Raw genomic sequence first — 25,098 nt, forward strand, 5'->3', positions numbered from 1 at the left:
TTAAAAAGCACAGACCACAGAAGTTTTCTGGCAGAAGCATGATTCACTGAAAAATCCATTTACAATTTCCTACGCAGATCGATCACTCAGTTTGCAATAAGAAGTGCTTCATCCTTTTTATCTAGATAAATGACTTCACCAACTGAAGAGTTTTTAAAAAAATAATCCATTTTACCAAATCCTTCACTTTGGTTAAACATCATCTTCACAGTACGACAAGCAGAGCCATCTCCCAGGCAAACTCCACACTGGTCTTCAGTTGCGTTGGAATTTATCTCATAATCACAGCCAACAGTCTAGAAGGAAAAACAGTTTCAGAATAAATGTGGCCTCCACACTGAAATACTCAGAGCTCATGTATCGCTGCCTTCACTGTACTCTGCTCTTCTGAGAAGGGGGAGAATCAATTTTGTGGGAGATTATATATCCTATATTAGCAGAATAATAGTAAACATTGTCACATTGAGGTCAAACTCATGTATTATATGAAGGTGAAAAACAAACAAGCAAGCAACAAACCATCACCATGTCATTAAACATACTGTAATGACCAGTTACTTGAGATGGAAATGTGCCACCCAAATGGCCTCAACATCTAGGATTCATTGTTAATAGTATCTAAGACATCTGGCAGCCTGTTATTTAGATGAATAGCCATAAGTCTGGTGGCATGTGAAGTTTTTCTCAGCTGATTTTTCTCAAAATAAGCTTTCAGGTGCGATACCTGCCAACTTCTCTAACACCATCTTGATGTATGAAAATCTAGGTATGCCCTCTTTTGTTTCTGATCTTATTTTACCTTCAGTACATCAGAAGATTACAGTTCTGTAAGCTTCTGACAGGAAAATCCATCTATTAGACTAATCTAGGTATGAAGGCTCCTGCATTCTGTAATATTCTTCCATCATTTTCAGCTCAAGAAACACCTGAACTTTTCCTCTATCTGCCAGTGATTTAATGAACAGCTACAGAGAAGCTGCAAAAACAGAAGCAAGGAAAGGCCTCAAGTGACAAATGGTGTTAAACCATGTCACTTGCATTTTTACAGAGGATTCAAAAAGGACTCATCCATCACTTAATGCCAACACTTAGCCAGCATCTTTGACACCTGCTCTGAAAAACAATGCCCATGCCAAAAGGTTCTGCAGCAGTGCCAGCTTCTCTCTCCTTTCAGTGAAGGCTACTTTAAAAAAGGGAAGGTTTTGTGATGTCTTTCACACAGACACATCTCGGCACCAAGGACCACGTTTATAAGCAGTACAGAATGTTACAGAGATAAGCACACGTTAAGAAGGTGCCTACATTTTTGCCTCAAAGCATGTAGCTATTGGACCAAGATGGATTTAATGAAGTATTCAAAGTACACAGACGCCAGTGCGATAAGTGCAGGATGTTTCTTTATCTTGCCAAGAGTTCAGATCTGACTCTTCACCTGCTATGTACAGACACACTGCAGTTTACATTTAACACTTCCTAAGAATTTAAAGAGGTAGGTGTGTAGCTATTTTCTTATAGAGATGAATTCTGCACTATACTTACTGTACTATAAGTACATTTCTTAATCATATACACACAGTTAGTAAAGTCATTGTTATCAGGTTTATTACTAGACCAGAGGAGTAACCAGCCTCTCTGGGGAGTCTTGAAGTTTACTTTCTGTTATTTGCATAGATTCACTATTAAACAGAAAGTTAGGGAAAATCTGGAAATAGAACCCTTGCAGTTCATGTTCTGTTATTAAAAAATATTGTTAACAAGTGTTTTGGAGCTTCTCTTTTGAACTACTTAAAAAAAAAAGCCATCTTCAAATTGTATCATTTTTGCCAAAGTAGCACTTTCTGGTAGAAAATGCATGTTCTTGAAAAGTTTTCTGTTCATCTTTATTTATTGTTCATGCTTGTCTGAGTGCTTGCACCCAGAAATAATTTATCTAGTTCAGGCTGTCAATCAGACATTTTGAAATTAAGATCACTGAGCATGTTTCCCTTGTGAGTAATGTGTAGTGTAAAAACCCCCAAACGCTGAACAAATTAGTCCTGAACTCCTGCACTGGCACCAGCAACTGAGTCCAGCAGCAGCACCACCATATCATCACTTTCCTGCTTTTGGGGTGCCAATTAGTGTCTCTGCATGGCCCATACTCTGTATAAGCTCAGTCAGAATCTGCTCAGATCTTTCTCACTTGGCCATACACTTCCTTTAGCAACACATCCATGGCATCAAAATATGACACCGCTATGACATGAAGGGCATCACTTTGACCCTTCCAATTACAAGCACAGAAGCTTGTATTTTGTTTTTCCTCTCATATTTTAAACACAGTTTGTATCTGATCAGGCATCACAGTCTTACCTACACACACAGCAAGGTGGGGTGCAGGGATCCCCAAGAATGAGGCACTGCAGACAACTGTGGCAGAGCAGGCAATGTATTGTGTCACAGTAAATAAAGCCTTCATTTTATTATTATATAGCTCTGGGGTGCTGCTGGTGTGCAATGACCTTCATATCTAGCAACAGGGCCTCATCTTACAAGGCCATTAATGACCATCACAAAGTGAATATTCTCATGTGTCAGAATAAGCACCTCCAGCAGTCATTCCTTCTGAGTACATTTACATGAACTTTAATTTCCAGGACATGTTTTACTTTCCCGCTCCAGTGAATATCACATTATTTTTATCATCCATTAGACTCATTTCTAGATGCTTCCTCCTCCCTTTTACTTGCTTTCCTCATTCTTCTGATTCTTCTAGATATGCAGTAGCCATATTTTCTAAAACTGCCTTAAATAATGTGCCTCAAATTTCTGCCAAATTGCCTGTTAAAAGGGATCTGGAGACCAAATGCAGGTTACAAAACAAGAAAAAACATCAGCAGCAATTAGACTCTGATTCTTTTGCACACATATGTCCTTCTGCACCCTCTGCCAGTGAAACATGCTGTGCTACAGCAACCACTGTGTGCCATAGCATGTGCAGTGCAAATTAGCATCCCTCCATGCAGCCCTCTGCCATTGCCCCATTCATCAACAGCATTTTTGACGCACCTGAGACTAGCTTTATTTCTGGTCCCAGCACACAGTGCGGAGGCAGAAATAATGACCTGAATTGCCTGGCTGCGTTACAGGAAGGAGAAACAATTTCTTTCCTGCTTGCTGCTCAGTGACTAAAGGGAAAACGGCTAGAGATATTACCCTTTTGCCACTTCCAGAGGGAGACACTTTTCTGTCAGATTGGCAGCGGGGGGCAGATACAAAAAGTCCTTGCTGTCACTGAAGGGTACAGCCTGGATGTACTGCCTGAATATCAAAGTTACGTGGATGCTACATCGCGCTATTAAGCTCTTCCTTCTGTTTGTCTCCCCCACTGGTCTCCAAATAAAGAAATCATGTGCATGTCGTGTTGGCCATGATGTTGCCTTGAACAGGGAGAAATGTGTCCTGATGTGCCTGCTTCTCTTATAATTTGTTGAGATGAGTCTGAATCAATGTCCTGTCAGGCTAGCAGTGGGAGGAGGAGATCGAACCATAGTGAGAGGTAGTAAAGCTACTACGAAAAATCTGAGATGTGTAATCTGTTTTTCAGCAAGAGAAGAAAACAATTTCTTCTCTAGAACTACACAGCTATTCTCCAATACAATGTTAGTCTCTCAACATAACAATCATGAATTACCATAGCGAACAGCTCACAGATTTTCATGACTGAAGGTCATTTAAGCCTACTAAAATTCTGTGCAGGAGGTGAATGCCTGTTAGAAACAGTAGAGATGCCAGGTCCTCCACCCTCCCTGTCTGCACACTCTCAGTACGTACACCTTGTAAGCCTTCACTTTTAGATGATGCCATGGCTTGTACTTGACCAAACTCCTCAGTCATGTACGTATCACTACTCAATAAACATACTCTGGTGGCAGTATCTTTGCTTAGCAGCTCTGGGAGAGCAACTGACTGCTCCAGTAAGAATTAAGAGTGCACTTCTGATGTATAATTTAAAACACAGGAAAACAGGATATGTGCTTTAAAGATCTTCTAAATAAAGGGAAAAAAGTGACAGCCAAAGGATGAGTGTGGATGAATATGGTTAAATAGCAAACTAGTCATGGTATACCATGATGATTTGAGATGAAATTACTGACATCTTATTGACTCCCTCCACTCTAAGCTGTTTATAAATCAGACATCATGACAGGAGAGGGTCTAAGACAGTATCTGAAGGAAGGCCAAGCTAGTTGCAAATACAATAAAAGGATTAAGGGGACCACATCTCTTATCTCCTTATTAGCACTACCTGGAACAAAACATGGTTGCAACTGCAGGCACGTAGCTTTAAGATCCCCCTTTGCAGCCACTGGTTCCGACACTGAGTGATTTAACAGCATTACATGTGTTTACGGAACTCCTCTTCTGTGTAAGGACAAAGCTGAGAGAAGACCCAGCTATTTTGTATGCCAGGCCCTCAAATGAGTTAACAATTCCAGCTTGTCTTTGAATTGACGAGGCAAGTTCTAAAGGAACACCATACCAACACCTCACCGGTAAGGCTTCATTCTGCACGGAGGTAGAGGCAGCACTTCTAAAAAATTAGGACCCATATACGGGACAAATTGCAAGGGCCAAGTGAATCAGCGCTACTGTCTGTCCATACTAACTTCCCACTTGAAAAGTCACATTATGGCTTTGCCAAGGTAGCTAGGAAAGCATGCAGTATACCTCACGGTAGCTAAAATGAAGCATCTCAACCCACATTTAGCCATCAAGGTAAGACCAATTTCTCTGATTGCTCTGAACAAAACCATGGCAAACTGCAAAATCAGATTGAAATCAGCTGAATTTAGGAGATTAATTCTTGATTGAATCTGAGTCTATCTATCTTGTTCTGACATATCCACTAGGAAAACTCTGACCTCAGTTGTTAAAAAAGAGCTACTCTGCACACCAAACATGAGCGATATGGACAGTGGATCTAATGTACAACATCTCACAATTTTAATTTTTTGCTCAATTTCAGACCTAAGTGAAGTGTTACTTTAGCACTCAGAACAAATGTTAAGTGCTTTTGTGAGATATAGTACTGAAAATCAGAAGAGGGCTTTAATAGACATTGCCATTAATGTTTTAGAACTCCTTTTTCACATCATTAGCAACACATTGCTATCAGAGTACACGAATGATGTACCAGACTAATTATATTAAATGCATTTCCAGATTCATTCACTGTAACCTGCAATGTATGTGTTGTGTTCAACTAGCTGGACTAAAATACTAGTGAATTATATGGAGATACTTGAAAAAGCTCCTCCTCAAGTTTTATGCTGGGTACCTATTCCAGATAAAAGCACACTGTCTTTCAGAAATGTGAGCTATTTGGGTTACCTAGTCATCATTTGGTCTCATTTGTGGCAGCTGCATGATTATATTGCTTACTCCATGATTCTGAATCCAATTAAATCTGCTTGTGAGATGATGTGAAGCAGTAGTCAACATGTGAAATGCTGACAAATCTGTATTTATGATAGCACCAGTACCCTGGGGGAAATTTTTTAGAAAGGCTTTGAGTCTCCAGAACTATTAATGCTGAAGTATATCTAGTATCTACAAACTGCAATTAGAATTAGCTTTCCTTTCACCTCTGATCTATCACTTCTGATTAATTACATTTTGTTATTTCTAAAATAGGTATAAATTTGAACTGTTACAGGCAAGGTTCAATACAGAAAGTATATGGAAACTAAAATTAATCATAGTGATCCCAGTCCATTTGTGATGAAAGTCAGAAAATGAAAGTGTAACATCACAAAGACAGCCTTCCAAGTTTAGCACTTGGCCTCTTCCAAGTGAAGGTCAAAAGCACTGATACAGTATGCAACATTTACTATGTTTCAAGACCCTGAAAATGTGTTTCCATCTGGCTTGAATTGCTCAAGGTCACATCAGGTCTGTCACTGTCATAGTTAAAAGGCCCATCCTGGCTTTCATCAAAGTCAAGCAGAATCTTTTCATTGTGAATTTAAGCAGGGTCTCGGTAACCCCCTTTCACAAATGCATGCCCTGCAAGGTAAGCTTAAACCAAAACTTTTATTGCTGCTCTCTTGAGGCACTGGCATTTTACTAAAATGGAAAGTCTTTGGAGAGGGTATACCAATGACCAATTAAAAATGTGGAGTTTCCATCACTAGAAGTCTTTAAGAAAAGAATGTGAAAAATGTCAAAAAAGGAACACGATTCTGTAAAGGGATGAAAGAGGTGACTTCTTGAAGTCCCTTCTAGTTGCATTTTTATATGATTCAATGACTTAGGACATACAATCCCAAGCTCCCTATGGTAACCTAATGTAGTTTCCACAAGACACCAATTCCTGCTTTTGTTTCCAAAGATGTTAAAAGCAAAAAAGATATCAGGCTTCAAGGATTCAAATCCCCAGTTTGAAGAAATAAACCGTAGTTGTAAATACATCCCCTACAAGTGAAGTACTCATTTTATTTATGAGAAATTCACTAAAACCAATGTTAAGATTGTGGGCGTTACAGCATTTACAGAACACGTCTTCAAATGCCACAAACGCACACATCATCCTGGAAACCTACTATCAACATGCAGAATATGCAGAGAACTTTATACTTATTCTTCAATAAACAGAACATTATTGAACCATATACTCTGTTTGCCCATTATCTCATTGTACATAGTTATTCAATTTACTATTGTAAACTAAAACAATTTTTACTGCCTTCAAGTGCAAACGTCTGATCCTATTACAAGTCAGTTCAGAACTGCTACATAATCAGTAATGTTAAACTGCATTTTCATAAAAAAAACACAGAGAGTGGTGACACCGATTACAACTCTAAAGCCACAATCCTTTGTGAAAACATCTCATCAGGAACAAACAGATTTTCTTAAATTGTGGTTTTAAAATAATGGAAGGAGAGGAGTTAAAAGGTACCAAAATTAATTAGCACTCTGTCACGGTCTAATGGATTCATTAAAAAGGATGAAAACGACTCTTATGTCTACTTAGAAAAGCTGTTTCTATAAATTTGTTTCCATGATCATTAAAAATGTGATAAAATGGAGTACTTGGCCTCAACCTTCCAAAAATTTGTTAAACATTTTCCCATAACTTTAGAAAATAAAATTGTAGAGAAAGAAACATGCAAACATACCCAATACCTTACACATGCCATTAATACAGATATCTCGGCTGTGCCTTCCTTCAAAGCAAGGAGTACCATCAGTGACTGCATCAAGCATCTTCTCTGAAAAATGGCCGTCTATTGGGCGACAGTGGAGCTCACAGGGGTTTGCTGAAAGGAAAACAAAGATACTTTCTCAGAAAATACTTCAGTGGGACACTGAACTGCAATGCACAGGGAACGACAGTATGTCTTTACTGCACCATTCACCCACTTTCCCTGGTGTTTGCTGACAGAAATGGCCTACTTAGAAGCAGTTAGCAGAGCCAGGGTCATATTGCTAACAGAGTGACACAGGCCTGACAAATGCCACTTGAGGACTTCTAGGAAGCAGCTGGAGAACAGTGCCCTCATGCCTCCACGCTCTCCATTGCTGCTACATTAACAGCCAGCTGTCTGAGTGGAGCAGTAATGAGGCCGTCAGCTGTGATGGAGAAAGGAATGGGAGACCAGCAAAACCCACTGTTATTAGCAGGGGGAAAAGAGGAATCTGGGGGTGAGATTGCCAAGGACACTGACAAGCAACAGTTTTCTACCAGCTGATGACTCAGTGATTTCAGAGATGATTTGTAACTGTTCATCACTGCTGCCAGCCTCTCTCAGAGAGCAAAGGGCTGCTTCTGATCTTCTGCATGTCAGTACAGTGTCACATCACTGCTTATTTTCAGCTGTCTGCTGGCACTTAATAAATTATTTCAAACACTGGACTTTTTTTCCTGCTTGGCAACTTATGAAATGGGGATTATATTGGTGGGTCTGACAGGCCTGGGCACTTCTTGGATAGATGTGCACAGAAGCAACAGGGAAGAGAAAAAACAGCAAAAGCAATCTGCGGGTCTCTGAAACAAGATTTTCTGCAATGGACCAGCCTGGTCTATTCCACCCATGGAGTAAGAAGAGCCAAACACACACTGCCCTGCCTCACAGACACTGGCACTTGGGAATGGGAAATTTTGAAACTCAGGCTTCAGCGAGTCAAAGGACACAAGTTCAATAAATAAGTTGTGTACGTGGAAGATGAGTTAGAACAGAAACCAGGGTCAAAGCAAAGACAGATACAATAATCCTTGTCCATATGTCATTCCCTGGAAACCTTCCAGCAGAGCCAGAGCTATCTGACAGAAAAAAAAGTCATCCACTGTCATATCGATGAGGGACAGCAACAGAGGACCTGTCTTCTGGTTTTGGTCTATTCCAAGACCCCAGTCTAGGCAGGTGCTAAAGCAATTTGTTGCTGGCAGTGGGCCTTAAAACCGCCAGTCAGTAGGGACTTCAAGGCACCGTTAGTGAGCCATTTTAACACAACCTCCCTGTGTGCTGCAGACGTGCCTCTGCTCAGTGACAGTTTCATCCTGTGCCTGACAGAGCCAACAAAAGCCGTACCCTCGGTCTCAGGGGGATGGAGGGTAACTATACATCTACTTCCTGGCTAACAAATTTCTTTCTCCCTCTTTCTCCCTTTCCTCCTTTGTTGACCTGGCTTGTGTCATACAAAGAACTGTGTTTAAAATTAGAGGAATTTCTAGTAATGAGAAAAATTCAAACTTCTGGTAATGCAAACAAACTAAACAATTTCCTACAAAAGGGTTTATTCTTTTGAAGGGGGAAATTAGCTCTCATTGCTCTGGTTTGTGCAGCATCAACATACACACAGCACCATGCAGTGCACAAAAGTGACAGCAGCTCCTGCCCCCAAAGTGCCTGCAGCTCAAGGACTGAATCCTACACAGCCTGAGCTTTAAAACTACGAATCTCATTTATGTGAACAGGATGTCTGCAGAACCGGGATCCAAAAAGTAAAAAAAAGAACACTAAAGGAAATCCAAAACCTTAATGAAGAGTTTTGTGTTTTTCCTGTTGTCTGTAGAGCTAAAATGGCATCTTAGGACTGACAACAATGTTGTACTTGTGGCTTCTCAAACAAAAGTGCCTTCGTAAAGCGTAAGAGTGATTAGAGGCACAGGACACACACGGACCAAGGTTATAAAACTGGTGGAATTCAAGGTGATGTGAGTCATGTTGAAGAATATCGACAGAGATGGAGCTACAAAACAGTCTCAGGCAAGTACATAAAGTTTGAAATCCTTATCAGCCCTGAGCCCCTTTGTGAAAACTGCCAGCCGTACCATCCATCAGTTGTTCTTATAAGAGCTGTCATGATAAGTGATACAAGTAATATTACTTCTATCTGCAGAAATCTTTTTCTTGCCATGTGGCTGATTTGTTTACTTTAGTGCTCTAAATTTTGTTTCACCTTGCTTACCTTCTCAATGCACCATTTTTTAAACACAAAGCACAATACTCTTATGGAAAGGAGAATCCCAGAATTCCAGCTAGTCTGTTACCTGCTCAGAATCAATCCTGATGGACATAGACTTTGCATAAAGCCATTTCAGCTTTTACATTGTTCATAATGAAATAGGTAGAGCAGCAGTTTAATAGCTGTACCTCGTCCCTAGCTGTCTGTTGACATAACGAGCACGATGGTATCCAATCTCATTTCAGACATCAATGAGCAAGAGCAAGCAGGCAGTGCTGATTGCTGACACATTCCTGTCATAACTATGATGCTCTAAGTATATAACTCACAAAAAGTTTGTAGAGAAAGATAACTCCATTACTAAGACAAAATAAAAAGTAAAAATAAATAACAAGCAAACTTTCAGACTTGCAAAGGTTCATGATTCAAAGAAAGGCTTTCTAGGTATGAAAGCTTTTCTGGGCTTCCTAGCTGTAGTAACTGATCTAAAATTAGATCCCACCTGTACCCACATATTTTGTATTGCTTTTCTTCCTATCAGTTTTCTACTGAGCCTCACTGGAAATGAGAGGATATTGCTCCCTCCCCACAAACTCAGTCCTATCCTATATTTATACTCCTGCCATCATTCTTCAAGTTATTTTCATATTTCATCAGCACAGAAGGCTGGTTAGGGCACCGCTAAGATAATTATCCTAGCACTGTATTAGCCATTCATTTTCTAAAATTATTTACTTATCTATCATTATTTTTTTACAGCTCAGGCTCAGGGACCTGACAAAAGATCAGGGCTCCATTATTCTAGGACTGTAAATAAACCGTTCCAGAATCAGCCACTGTTCTCAAAAAGTCTAACATTTTAAACATAAAACAGATACAGATGTAGGAAGTACCCTTATCTCCTATTTGCAGATAGAAAACTGACACACAAGGAAAATAAATACATTTCCCGAAATGATGGAAGAATTTGGAAGCAAAGACTGTCATTGAATTCAGATTTTTCTAAATCAATTATTTCAGTCCTGAAAATCTAAATAGACTAAACTGAGATCAATACAAGCACTAGGGATGCTCAGAAGGAACTCCTTAAAGCAGCTGGTTTAGTTTCAGTTAACTCATCAACTTTGATTAATTCATTATGAGACTTTAACAAAATGGCTCTCATCTTAGTAACTTTTAGGTCAAAATATATAGAAATTCTTGCAATCCAGCATATGCATGAAATATTAGATCCAATCTGTGAACACTTGGTAACAACCATGCTCACACTATCCTTGTTCAGAAAAAGCACACTGAATTCCCGTTGAAACAGAGATGATTTCTGTCTGGGTAAAGCCTATGGGGTTTTACCCATCCTTCCACACCAAAGTAGGATCAAAGCCACTTAAACTGCTCCTGCTTAGATTGCACGTATATCTACAATGATAACATTCATTCCTCAAACCCTCTAGGTAACCTGCTCTGATATTAACCACCCATACGGCAATGAAGATTTCTTAATGTGTAACCTAAAGTTCCCTCGTGCTGTATAGGCTGTTTCTGCTTGTCCTCCCTTTTATGGACATGAAGAACTGCTGGATTTGGCGCTCCCTGGGGATTCCTGTACTGCTTGAGTGGACGGGATGGGAAGTTGCAGTACGAAGTACAGTGACAGAAAAAATGATGCCAAATCCAAGGTTGAAAGCAGAAGAGCTACATTCAAACTGAGCTGGTAAGACCATGGGGTCCTGCTTTTCAAAGTCAGTTAACAAGGGCACAGAACTGCTTGGATCTTGGCAGCTTCTTCCAGACCCGAGCACAACACTGCATGGAGCCATGCAGTCTTTGCTAACCTGTATCTCTACTAGCTCAGGGATATGAATGCTATATACACTTAGAAACTCACTTTAAGTAGTTGGCATTTAACTTGCTCCACCTTCTCTTTTCTAGAGTAAAACTTGCTTTTCCCAACCTTTCCCATAAACTATGTTTTTCACATCATTTGACTTCCATGTTGCTCTCCTGTAAACCTCCTCCAGTTTGGCTGCATCCTTCTGGCAGCGTGCTGCTTCTAGCTGAACATAAGATTTTAGCTGAGATGTCACCAACACTCAGCAGTCTAGAAGAATTAAATCCTGTTTTTAATCTGTAGTGCCCATATCCCACACCAAGATTATGCTGCTGATTTGAATGGGGGCAAGATCAATCCTCTAATACACAGAAGAAACCCAGATGGAATCCCAAGCCACAGAGCACCCATAAGCGCCCAGTGACTTATTTGTAATCAGAATGGGACCAAGGAAGCAAGCCAGCAAAGCTGAGTAAAAATCCAAAAGTTCAGGCATGTGATTTATTTTCCCCTGTGTATATTATAATGGAGTTCAGATTCACCAAGTGTAAACAGAACAACATGAAGATAACTAGAAAGAAACACATTCCTAATTTAAATTTGTTGCCTCACAGCTGACTCCCATGAGTTCACATGCAGGAAGGATCTAGCTTAACCTGACTGAGAAGGACATGATTAATGTGTCTGCCAGCAGAAGATAAGGCTTCAATATTTTTTCCTACTTCACAAGGAAGAAAAGAGGTGGGCTTCTTCAAACCCTCACCTCTGTAAGAACTCAGAATTGGATGAGGAAATCCAAAACAAAGAAAACTAGAAAAGACAATTACCAAACACAGACAAAATGGGGGGAAAAAAGATTTAAGTGAAGCTACTTTATCACTTTAACCAGGCTTGGAACTCCAAAAGAAAGTTTGGTTTCAAAGCAGTGGCAGCAGGAACGTTATCTCCTGCTGTTACCTCAGCCCCTGCAACTGTATCACTACAGATCTTACTTGATACACAGGCATGTTTTGGAAGAAATATGAAATTTAGAACACTTTAGCCACATAACTCCTATCTGCCAGTACATGAGATGATCCTGGGCACTGACTGAGAACAAAAAGGTATTTATATGGTCCAATGTTCAAAACCATTACCCCTCGTCCTATCTCTACATGGCCTTGTAAAAAGTCCCTCTCCCACTTTCCTGTAGGGCCCGTTCAGATACTGGAAGGCTGCTAGAAGGTCTCCCTGGAGCCTTCTCTTCTCCAGGCTGAACAGCCCCAACTCTCTCAGCCTGTCTTCATAGGAGAGGTGCTCCAGCCCTCTGATCACCTTCGTGGCCCTCCTCTAGACTCACTGCGAGAGGTCCATGTCCTTCTTATGTTGGGGGCCCCAGAGCTGGACACAGTACTGCAGGTGGGGTCTCATGAGAGCGGAGCAGAAGTCCCCTTCATGAAGGCTGGAAGTCCCCTTCATGTTGAGACTCCCAGGGATACTCAGGTGCTCCAGCTTGAGCACATGGGTTTCTGTGTTCCAGGGCAAATTTGCAATAGGACTATGCAAGTTCCCCAACAGGCCTAAACTCATTTAAAACAAAAGGGAAAAATCTCAGTTGAAACCTTAAATATAGTTAGCCCAGGTAACAGTGAGATGTCATTCACTGCTTTTCTGCCAGGTTGCTTGTTAAAGTTGCTTTTGCATCTCACCTTATATTAAATCATAAGCTATTTTAAAAAAGAGTCTTTGTCCTCTTGTGAAGGTACAATTTACACAACAGAAAAGGACATTATGACAGTGTTTAATTATGTGACATTCATTAGAACTGGCTTATGTAAGCTATGAAATTAAAGCCAGGAGAGAGAACTGTGACGACTGAGATCATTTACTGTTTTACCAGCAGGATAAGGAACACAGAATGTCTAAAATGTCAACAAATGTCTAGCTCAGGGTTTCATCTCCTCAACTAGGCACTTTCACAGAAAAACTGTTATGTGCACTTACAGTTTGGGGAAGCTTCATGATTATTTTCTTTTCCCCTTGTATCCCATGTGCAGCATGAGAGGATTTAAAATGCCCAATAACAAAACACAAGCCAAAACCTTCTTGGCATCAAGCTAAAGTAGTAACAGAGTGCTGTGAAAAGTCTTTGAAATTAGATTGCACCAGTTAAGGTGAAAAGTAAGGGAAGCTGGTGTACACAGACAAAGGTTGGTGTACATATAGTGGACATGGTGATTAAGTCTCCACAGCCCCGAAACATCAGCTCTTTTTTTTTGTGGAGGGTTTACAAGAGGCTGTAGGTTAATTTTGGTTTAAAATCTTGTTTTGTTTAGGACAAACACTCACAAGAAAGGCTCAAACTGCTCCATCACATAGAGAGAGCACTGTTTCATGAGTCTATTTGAAGTTATTTTGCCCAGGATACCTTTAGCAACCAATGGAAGGTGAAAGAAAATTTGAAACTGAGATGGGAGGAAAACTCGGATATATTTCAGTGCAGTAGGTAACGCTGGCTGGACAAAACTGGAAGCAGTGTGCCCATGATAGCCACCCACTCTCAATCATACAATGATGATTTCAGATGAAGGATCAGCACAGGATTTGGCCAACTCCCTGCCTAGATGAGTGTTCCCAGGAGAGCCTGCTTATCTGAGGAAGCCAGGAAAATTTGTAAGTTAGAGTTCAGCAGCAAGAAAACACTTCAAATGCTGTTAACAGAAAGTAAGAATGAAGTTGCAAACATTAAGGACCTCACAGATCACGGAGGAAATGTGTAACTCCAGACTGAAATTCTGGCTGCTGAGAAAACAGGTGAAAATAATCAAAAAGCTTTTTAAGCCACAGAAAAACTATTTGCTTGGTATTTGAAGGATTTTGCAAAAGGTCACTGAAACCCAGGATGTTCCAGATGAAATATATTAGGCTCAACAACACAGGATTTTAAAGAGAAGTGGTTTGTCTGTAAAGCTCCAATCAGCTCTATTTGATATATGGCCAATGTCTTGGTTTGGACTAGGTCAGACTTTCAGTTAAGATCTTTTAAGTGACTGCACTTTCTGAAGTTGACTACATGCGCTTGTTACCATGGGAATGAGGGTCCCTGTTGGGTCTCTTTGTTCCACAAAGGAAAGGACCCTAAAAGTGTCGCACCTGTGGGGAGGGGCAGACAGGACAGGGGACCCAAACCTCACCAACAGTGTATTACATCCCACCCATGTCATCCTCAGTATAAAGCTGAGGGACCACGAGGGTCGTGCTCTCTTCCCCTGTGGCCGGCATCCTGGGAGGACCCTGCCCACGCTCCTGCCTTCGCCCCTGAGTCCAGTTCCCGCCTGCTGCCGTGTCTTGTTCGGGACTCCCCAGCACCTGCCCCGCAGAGTCAGCGGTGATGTGATCGTCATCTGGGGGAGCTCAGTAATGGTTTTGGATATAGTTCATTATTTGTTATACTCTTTCTTTTCACTGTTATTTTTTGTTAAAACTGTTTTAACTTTCCAACCTATGAGTCTCTCTCCCTTTTGTTTTTTCCTTTCACCCCCTGGGAAAGGAAAGAGTTAATAGAGAGCATCTGTCCTACGCTTAACAGCCCACCCAGCCTTAAACGGCAACACATGGACACACGATTCTTAATGTCCTTTAAAAGCAGACCTTCTGCAACAAATGGACACGCAGAACTACCAGTTCTGTAGCACTGCCCTAGAGAGGACACGAACAGAACCAAGGCTGTACCCTGCAGTGGTACACGTGAGTAACAGAGAGGACCAGAATCCCAATTTCAGTGACCGGTGACTGCAGAAAGCGGTTTATGAGTTTGGCTTTGGACTAAGCCTTAGGCTGCTAGCATCTACCATGGTTTGTTTTACTGGGAGTTCTTCTGAAAAAGTCTTTTTTCTATCAATCAACCATATTTTCTTTCATCAGAAATTTTCCTAGAAGTCTGTCTGCTCCAGGTTCATCTTCAATGGCATGTTTGTTAGATGAAATTGAAACAGTAGCTGAAATTTAGGAAACCTATTCAGAACAGCCAATAACTGTGAAAATGCAACAAACATGCTGAAAAATACTACTGGCAAACAAAACTGAAATTTGAATTTTGAGCTTCACTTCCCTAACTGGTTTATTTTTTCATTAAAAAAAATATATTACTAGCCTCTACTGCATAATCTACTCCTTAAATTTATGCATACACCAAGAATCAAACTGCATGGTAATAACTATTACCCCTACATTTAGTAACCAGCTGTTACAAAGCAAGTTATAAAGCAGAGGCATTGATTCTATCTCCACAATACAGGGCAGTACAATACTGAACCTGCTGAGGTATTACTTCCTCAGTGTGGTGCCCGGTACAGTTACCATGCAGACCTGAGTTTGGAAGTAGTAAAGCCACGTTTGTGCAGTAGAAGAGCTCTGTTTATTGGGTGCAGTGATGCCTGCAGGCCCAAATATGCAGCTCTACACTACACTACTGTAATTCTTGTTCTGCTGTTGACACTGGAAAAGATGGTTTAGGTCTATCCCCATTAGCATAGGTGTGACTTCAACAGCTTTTCTTAGTGCAGTATCTTTCCAGGAACTGGGCTAGTTACACACACATCCATTATCACTACAGCTTTGCAAAAACGTCTATGTGTAGAGGAGAACCTCTGCTTTTGTGTATACACAAAAGGCACACCTGCATATGGAGGCACACCAGATTTTTCTCTCTAATTAATTAAAAGACTTATAATTCAGTAAGTTCTTGCCCTCACAGAGGTTTCTCATAGGTCTGTAAATTTGACTTTTTATACAAGATGTTAAAAAATTTGCAGCTTCATACCTGAGTTATAAACGGGAACCCAGTGGTAGAATTCGTTCTGGTAGGGAACTGTGTCAAATTCACTGCACTGCATCTGACGAAAGGTTGGCAAGCCTTTGCGACAGGGGCTAATGTTACACATGCGATAGCGTTTCCTTTCTCCAGTGCAGTAGTCTCCTCCAAACTGTGGTCTAGTAAAGGAATATTGAGGTCGGGATGTGAGATTCTGGGTAAAAAGCAGTTTTAACAGAGCAATGTCTTTCAGGTTCCAATAGGATAACAAGGTGAATCTGAATCCTTGACAGGGTAGAGATACTGTTCACATATTCAAGTACCCAAACACGTCAGTATGGAGCACAGAGATCTATATAAACCCAAAGAAGTGTTTGGTATATTGCCCGGCTGGGCTCACAAAAAATTACCCTATCAAATGAACTCCCACAAAGTACCATATTTTCCAGAATGTTTAACAGTTCTTCCAGAAAAGCCAAAAAATTTCTGCTGTTAGGCACCCTCTTAGTGATTTCTGAAAATGAGACGCAGGGTCTTCATGAACTCAGATATGTATTAGAAAATCCTGCCTTTCATGTTCTGTACCTATCAACTCGTGTCTACAGCTCAAACAAAGCTGATGACTATAACAAAAGATGAAAGGCAGTCCTTGATTTCCCTCAGGAACAGACTGCTAGCTATTGTTCTCACCTGGTGTTTTGAGGACATTTATTTATTCATGGTAGTATTATTAAAGCAACATTTCTATTATTTCTGCAAAGCCTGAATGCTAAATAACAGGATTTTTTTTTCATTTTGTGTAGAAATAAGCTCCATGGAGGGTCAGGATTCAAGAACCAGATGATGATTGTAAAATGTGAGCCAACTGAATTTCACACATGTACGCTTAACTTGGGAAGGAGAGGTGTTCAGTGTCTGTCTTACTGCGGCGCCTGCTTGTAACAGTCCCATACAAAAGAGTTTCCAATGTCATAAGTACCCCAAAGATCTTGAACAAAAGGTTAGAAAGGATTGTGCACTCAGCTTACTCTGGGTTATCACATGGTCTCTCTGCGCTCTGAACTCCTGCCCCACATGTCCTTGTGCAATGGGACCAGGATGACCAAACGCCCCATCCGCCATGGATTGCTTCAGGAGTCTTGCCTACTGTAATGCACTCACCAGAGAAGCACCACTGAAGAGAGAAGAAAAAGGACAAACAGCTTAAGATCATCATTGCAGGAAAATGTTGTTGTGAATTGTTTGTCATTCCAGTCCCCGAAGGTCAAAAACTTAAGTGGAAATGTAAATGGAGATGTCACAGGATGACCCTCCTTCATGCTAAACAATGGCAGAGCTACTCATAGTTCCTCCACTGCCATTTTGCAGGCAGTGCAGCTTGCAGGCAGTGTGGCTCACAGTCACCTTGTTTTCTCCGCACCGAGTTCCATCCGCAGCTGCATCCAGTTTGGAGCGGCAGGAGCCTTTCACCGAGCACCAGAGCGTTTGGCAAAGGTTCTGGAAAAGAAAGAAAACTGCAGCAGTCTGAAGCAGAGCTGAACTCCTATGGCCAAGATTTTGAAAAGTCTCCCATTGTTTTGTACATCCATTTACAAAGCCTCATAAGGGCTGCATTTCCAGAGACAGATGTTCCAGGTTTTCCACAAGTTAGGACCCACCAAGGCACTCCTTATTAGTGTACAAGGAGGGACTATTTGAGAAATATAAAATGGTGAATACTTTCTATCAAGAGAATTACCTGAACTATGTGAGTTTATGTATTCTCCTCACTGCTCAGCTCCTGGCTACCCAAAGGAAAAATGGTTTTATAAAGTTTGGGTATTACAGTTTATAGCAAAGGTGAACAGAGTTTGTATTATTTTCATTTGATAAGTACTAATGAATACAATGTTCAGTTTTGCATTGCTGTCTGCCTGGAAACATACAGTGAAATCAAAGGTTAGAGAAGCTAGCCAGGTCAGTAAAAACAATGTCATGTCTCCAAGTACAACAGCCAGGTTAATATTCATGGAGGTCCCAAAACTGCATGAGGAGTAAGAGATCAAAATACAGCTATCTTAAAACACCAGCCAAGCAGATGGCAAAAGAATGATCCAAAAGAAGCAGTCCAGGCTAGCTGGCAGGGAAAAAAGCCTAGTGGGCTGGGTAGGGTAACGGCTCTGGTTAGTGAAATGTTGCATATTAAGTTACTCAGAAACTGGTACCAGTTTAATGCAGTACATTGCCAGTAAAGCACAGCATTTCAGCTGCTGCTCCACATGCAGTGGCCAGCTCCACAGAAGGGACAGGAACTCCTGAGAGTCAACAAAACTAGCGGGGCAAGAAACATTATAGCTACTTCACAACAAGTCATCTTCACGCAATCAGAACTATTCTCTAAAGCATGAGGACAGACGTCGAGCGCTATTCCCCCCTCCTCTGTTCACATGCACACCAGCTTCTCCTTTGGTTGACACACAGGAGCCCTGCACGCTTGGGAACTCCTGAACGAGCAGGGCTTTGTGTGGAAGACCACTTCCAAGTTGGAGAAACCAGAGGTGTCAGACTGTGCACTCCCAACTGAAACAGCAGAAGTAAAAGCCCAGGGGCTCTGGGCCAGGTCTTGGCTGTGAGTGTTTGAAATGCAGAGTTCAGCACCAGGAGAAGGAACACAGCTGCCAGCATCTACCTGTGAAGCAGGGACAGCTGTGTCATCAGAGAAAGAAGCCAACAAGAAGGATTCCACTAGCAGCTCCCACTGGGATTCTCAGACCAAACATGCCAGGTTTGGGAGCCAACACAGAACCTGGGCACTTGTGAAAATCCAACCCCAATGAGCTAGCAGCAACATTAGTATGAAATGCAAAACTTGGCTGCTGGTTTCTGACCTGCTTCTATTTAAAATAGCTAAGCTTGGGCACAGTCTGTTTTGAGAAAGTTGCCTTTTATTTACCTTCTGCATTGTGTGTTCACCTTGGTTTTCATGTAGAACACTGGAAGCTGATAGTACAGAACAGCTCAAAGCACTCCAAATCTCCAGTTGGAATACAATGTCTGGGGCATTTCATCTCAGCTCATTTAGCTGCTTTTGGGCAATGTATACAAGTCAAAGGTTGTTTTGCAGTTCCCTATTTATAGTTCAAGAGTAGCATTACTGAGCAACTCTTTGTGAAGAACCTTTGTCAGGTTCTTAAGGCAGAGCTACCCAAGTGTTCTGGCTGATTAATTTTCTTTCATTATTAAATTAATTCTTTTTTTTTTAATGCTTGTACACAGAGTATGTTCTGTGCTTTTCAGTGTATAAAGTGCACTCCTGTACTGTGCTTCAGATACCAGAGAAAGGCACAGAAACCGAACTCAGCTTTCCACTGACAGTTACATTTTTATGAGATGTACTCAGAGATTTCAAAGTCAAGAGTTCACGAAGGAAATTCTTTAGCCTTGCAAGAATTTTCTCATATTGATCTCCATGTACCAGAACTTTTTTCCATCTTTAGAAATACTGGAATAACAATAGTACAAGAAAAAGCACTGTTTACTGTGTGCTTTTGGAGGTAACAGCCAGAAATTCAGGACTCTACCATGGACTCACTGCAAGGCAAGTGATTTTTATCATCAGCAATACAGTATACACTTTCCACCCAATCTATAAGCTCAGGGTCTGTGCCTTAAAGAAAGTAGAGTCCAAAAAAACCCAGTTTCACTGCAGTCAGTGGTAGTTTTGGAGATAAAGAGAAGCCAATAAGATAAGGATTCTGAGCTCCTACAGCCGGTCCCTAAAGGAAGCTATGGATCTACCTAACACCCGGAAAATTCCTCCCCCTAATCGGTATTTTACTTTTCTTTTCCTTATTAGAGGGACAATATTTAAGTACTTCACAAGATGCTTAGAGGACTTGCTACCTAAATGGTTTGTGGCAACCACTATCTGAATTCTAAACCTCAGTCTTTTCTAATTGTAATCACTGAAGCCCTGGGCATCTTCAGCTAAATGCAGATTCTTCTCTCAAAAAGAATCCATGGATCAAATTCAGTCAGATATTAAAAGTTACAGAACAAATGTAGCCCAGTGTGTGAGCAAGTGTTAAGTAAATAGTGGAAAGGCAAAGAACAGTCAGACTTCTAGACAAAATGACTACACTGATCATTCAACATGCCAGGCAGACTATACTATTCACGATTCCTTTCCTTGACCGGGCAGCTACCTGCAAAATACAGACCTTCCAGTGAAATGCAAAATGAGATGATGCCAATTAATTCTCTGACATATATATCTAGCTGTAAAATTGGTTGATTAGGAGACGCCGAATGTGAAGGCCTACTAGGTTCAAACCCAATGAGAGACAGAATGAACCAATACTGCAAAATTAAACTTTAATTTTCTATCTGTACTAACAGACAAATTACAGTAACTGAGGAAACTGGAAGAGCAGGTAATGAAAGGGATCTCTCAATACCTGCTTCAGATTCCGTAGTTGCAGTTCAGCATTTGTAATCATGTTATCTATCAAAGCTGAGAAGATTAATCAGAAATAATCTCCCTAATGGAAGGGTAAATGACGATATGGAATAAACAGTCAACATCAGCAGTCCCCCATCCACAGCTGTGCACAATATCTTGCCTAGAAAATACTCCAGCACTGCTGAAACCCACAGTGCCACTTCTGTCGCAGCTCTGGATGCTGTCTGCAATATTTGGTGCATATTGCTGCCAAAAACACAGCAAAAATTAGTGATCACTTAGCTAGACTAGCACTTGAAACCACTGTTTCTGAACTGTTCTACATAGAAAAACGCTACCCGGAGACAAATAGCTCTGAACATGCTAGGTACAGTTAAAATACCATACCACTGCACCTTAGCTAATATAACCTGTTACTCTGCAGTGGCTCCTAGCTCTTGTAGAGAGTTGTGCTCCCGTGACTACACTGCTCCCTTCCATCTCCACACACAACACTGTTTTGCTGTGCTGTGAGACAAACCCCAGGGTACCTTGTAAATTATGTACTTCCACATAAAAATCTCATGTTTGATGGGAAAATAAAGATTCTTCAAGGTACCTGGACTGAAAATTCCTTTAATTAGTTTGACCATCAAGAGTGTGAAAAATTGGGACATATGAGAAAACAGTACACCTGATTTCTTCAGAAAACTCTTCCTGGAACTGAAGATTTGTTCCCAGAATGATTTGGTCAGTTGAAAGGTATAAGCTTGAAGTATCTTGATTTTTAAAATGGGATCTAAGCTGCATTGATAATTTACCTAAGATAAGTATTATAAGTTTAAAACCAAATTTACTCCACTGCGGAAGGACAGGCATTTCACAATAGATATGGGGCCAAATCCAGTAAATGTCTTGCAAAATACAAGGCAAACAGTGCCACAACTCAATGCCAGAATCCGCAGAGTGGAGTTAAAACGGTATTGGGCAATGCTTGCATTGCACGTCTAGCCTATGAGACTCTGAACATGCTGCATTTGTAGTTAGCAACTGAGGTTCACTGACTGCACTTCCACACCATTGAAGAAGCTTAAGTTCTTGTTAGGAGAATGAAGAAAAACATACAGCACTTACGTCCACATCTTCACAGAAAGTAGCATTGGAACCATACTGAAGCTGGCACTGGTGATGCACATCATAAATCACTCCAGGAGCAATGATTGGGGACTTTAAAACTTCCTTTTGGGGGATATCATCCAGACAGAATCCCCAGCCACGACTAAAAGACAAAAATTGCATATTAAAAAAAAAACCCACAACCACACTTTTTTTGACACTTCTATACAAGACTTTCAACATCTAATTCTTAATGGCAATTTTTTATATGGCCTTTAGAAATAGTAATTCCAGCTAAGATATGCTGAAGTGCTGCTAACAAACAGCACTCCATCTAGTTAGGGAGCGTTACAAAGGCAAAATATAGCTTGTCAAAGCCAAAATATTATGAGGTCATTATGATTTGCAGAGTGGCTTCAGAGCACACCCCAGTCTCTGCTTAAAGTAATACCACATTGCTGCTCTTAAAAAGAACACAATGAATTTGAACAAGTCATTGAAGTCAAGCACATGTCATTGTGGCCAAAGGCAAGGTTTATGATGTTCCACCAGTGTCCTTGATGGAAACACTTCTTTCTTCCCGATAACTGCAAAAAGCTGCAGGTTGCACCAAACCTGAGATGATACGACAAGACTTGAGTTCATGTTCAGAAAGCAAGAATACAACGGAGCTTTTCCTAAAGACTAAGTGAGCAATAAGCTTCAGGTATGACCTCCATGGGAATTAACTCAAGCACACTACAAAAAACTACATCTAGTAATGTAATAACACAAGATTTGCTTTAAACTCCACATAAACATCGAATACACAGTTGTACTCTTTGCAGGGAAATGCTACAACCTGATCACTCACTCTAGGAAACGTGTGATGTATTCCTTGCTGCACTGCGACCAGGTGAGTGGTGTAGGATCATACTGCAACTGTCGGGACATAATATATGGGCGCTTTCCAACAGGCTCACAGTCATTCTCTTTTCCATCGTGCTGGATACCAAAACTGGAGATAAAAAAAAAAATCTAATAATTCCAGATGATTGGCTGTACTGTAACACCTACCTATGGGTTCCACAGTGTGCTTAAAAAGACAGTAAGGTTGCTTCTTCCCCTGCTGGGCTGTAGACACCTTTTGCTAAAAAAAAAATATAGAAGATCTGACCCAAAGCCAACAAAAAAAATATACACTCCAACGGGCTTTCAAACATGTCCGTTATGTACAGCAATATTGTTCGGCACAAAATAAAGAACAGACTGCCAGAGACTATATTCTGGGGTATTTTTAAGGGAGCCAAAACACTGCTGCACTGTTGAGCCAGGAGTCACAGTTTAAACCTCAGTTATGTTAAAGCTGCTAAAGCTAAGAGCTTCCTAGCTCTTGGATCCCAATTATTTCAGACTTGTACCACTTTAACTAAGATCAGGGTTTGTTACACTCTGTCTTACACTGTCTTATAATCATGTCTCTATTGCTTGTTTCTTTTTAAATCTCTTTTGAGACAGAGATATGGTTTTTCAAACTACTGAGCATTCAGTGATTTAGCCCCCAACCTCCAGTCCTTCTTCCTATTTAGCTTTCTCAAACTGTGCATTATAAACAGACCTCCACTGCAGGTCTTCCCAACATGGTTCTCTCCAGCTTCTCTGACTTATTAAGGGATTTCTTTATTCAATAACATGTTATAAACATTAAAAACTTTGGGTGGGATTCAGCTGATTAAATATACATTCCTCCACATCATCTCATCATGATGTAGATTATCTGAAATAATAATATACAAAGATATTGATATATGAAGATGTTGACACCTACACTGTTAACATCTGAAGGTGTGTAAGCCCTTGTATGAGAAAGCAGTGAAAACTGGCTCAGGCTGTGATTCAGTCACGGATCAGACAAAGTGAGTTCAAACCACTTAAGACTTTGTTTCTGGAAAATGTAATTGTACCATGAGCCAAATGTTCCAAAAGCAGGGCACAACTTCAGTCTCAATCAACTTCAGTAAGGGGTCTGAGGTATAAAAGCAAGTAAGTCCCCTTATTGACAGGCTCTTTTCCACGAACAGGGTCTGTTGACACAGGAGACAGCGAACATCTAGAGGGACAGTATGGGGAAGAGTTGACTTTTGGCATTCATTTAAGGAACGGGTGCACGGATTTCTTCTCATTTTTTGTTCACTTGTTCTTACAGAATTTTATTGTCCATATTTGAACTTTTTAACATACATACCCTAACCTGGCTTGAAGGAAGGATCGTTTAATGTTAACAACAAACCCTACAGTATTCAATTTTCTTCGTGGAGACAATTCTTACAGGCAAGGCCTTGCACCACTCCTGCAAAGACGAGAATAGCAGTACTCTGTCTCACAGCACCCAAAGGACAGTGAGTTACCACCCACCCAGGCTAGACCAGAAGGTCACACACAGCTCTGTGAGGAAGAAGTGTCTTCTGAGAACTAGTGTTAATGAAAAAAAGCTCCCTGTCAGCAAGAAGTTGTGGGTACCAAGTAACTAAACCCAAAGCACCCAGATCCAATTGTAATTATTTTGGCGTTATTTACTTATACTATTTCCTTTCTGGCAATTGAGGGGTTGAATAAAGAAAGGCCAATTAATGGGCAATAGGATCAATACTTCAGTAACCTTTGCATAAGACTATTATTATTATTATTATTATTATTATTATTATTATTATTACATCCTACCAGGGAATACAGACTTCACCCTGACTGGTGGTTGGGTCCATAATGAAAGTGGTGTGACTGTAGATACAGCAGTGAAAATGGCACCTAGCCAAGCAACATGGTCCAGCTGAAAAGTGCAGGCATTACAGCCAATCCAGAGTGTTCATGACACAGGCCTCTACCCTGGAGAAACCAGCTCAGTGTCAAAACAGATTCAAAAACCAGAATTTTTTCAGGTGAGTTTAATAAACTAACTTACCAGCCAGAACACCCTTAGAAATCAGAAATACTGAGAAATCTAGTTTCAAGCAAAAATACCCAATCGTGAAAAAAGTTCAGCTGTGTCCAAAACTAACTACCCAGGAACTTTAGTTGACTTGACCTAAGTGTATCCACAATAGCAATATTCATATGCAGAAGATACCAGTTAGTAAGAAATGCCCACAAGTGACTTTATTTGTTCATCAGAAAGGAGAACAAAGATTTGATATTTCTGTGAAGTTTGACTGCTTGAATTAAAAATGGTTTCTAGCTAATCTGCAATATTGAAATACCTTGATCTAATGAAATAGGTATGTTTTACGTAAATGATTTGGATTGATCTGGAGATCATCTGAAGTAATTGCATAGTAATTCATAATATGTTTTGAAAAATTAGCATGATTAAGTGATGCTTCTTTGTAGCTTAACTATTTCATCCTGACCTACTGCCCTAGCAGACTCTGTTAAAAGGGGCAGACTGAATAGTTGTGAATATAAACACAAAGGTCAAAGGCTTAAGAATCTCTTTCTTATTCCTTAGCTTAGAAA

At 40.6% G+C, this 25,098-nt stretch overlaps 1 protein-coding gene across 1 annotated transcript in view; it reads right to left on the minus strand.

Annotated features, from left to right (window-relative positions):
• The window catches only part of ADAMTS12 (ADAM metallopeptidase with thrombospondin type 1 motif 12), a 176,725-nt gene that overhangs the window by 46,648 nt on the left and 104,979 nt on the right, over window positions 1-25,098 (minus strand). Inside the window, 7 exon segments of the mRNA XM_068422777.1 lie at window positions 176-296; window positions 7,171-7,304; window positions 16,083-16,252; window positions 17,102-17,247; window positions 17,478-17,570; window positions 21,628-21,772; window positions 22,463-22,606. Coding sequence (XP_068278878.1) covers window positions 176-296; window positions 7,171-7,304; window positions 16,083-16,252; window positions 17,102-17,247; window positions 17,478-17,570; window positions 21,628-21,772; window positions 22,463-22,606 — 953 coding nt within the window.

The sequence above is a fragment of the Nyctibius grandis genome, chromosome Z, assembly GCF_013368605.1.
Source record: "Nyctibius grandis isolate bNycGra1 chromosome Z, bNycGra1.pri, whole genome shotgun sequence".
Classification (NCBI taxonomy): Eukaryota; Metazoa; Chordata; class Aves; order Nyctibiiformes; family Nyctibiidae; genus Nyctibius; species Nyctibius grandis.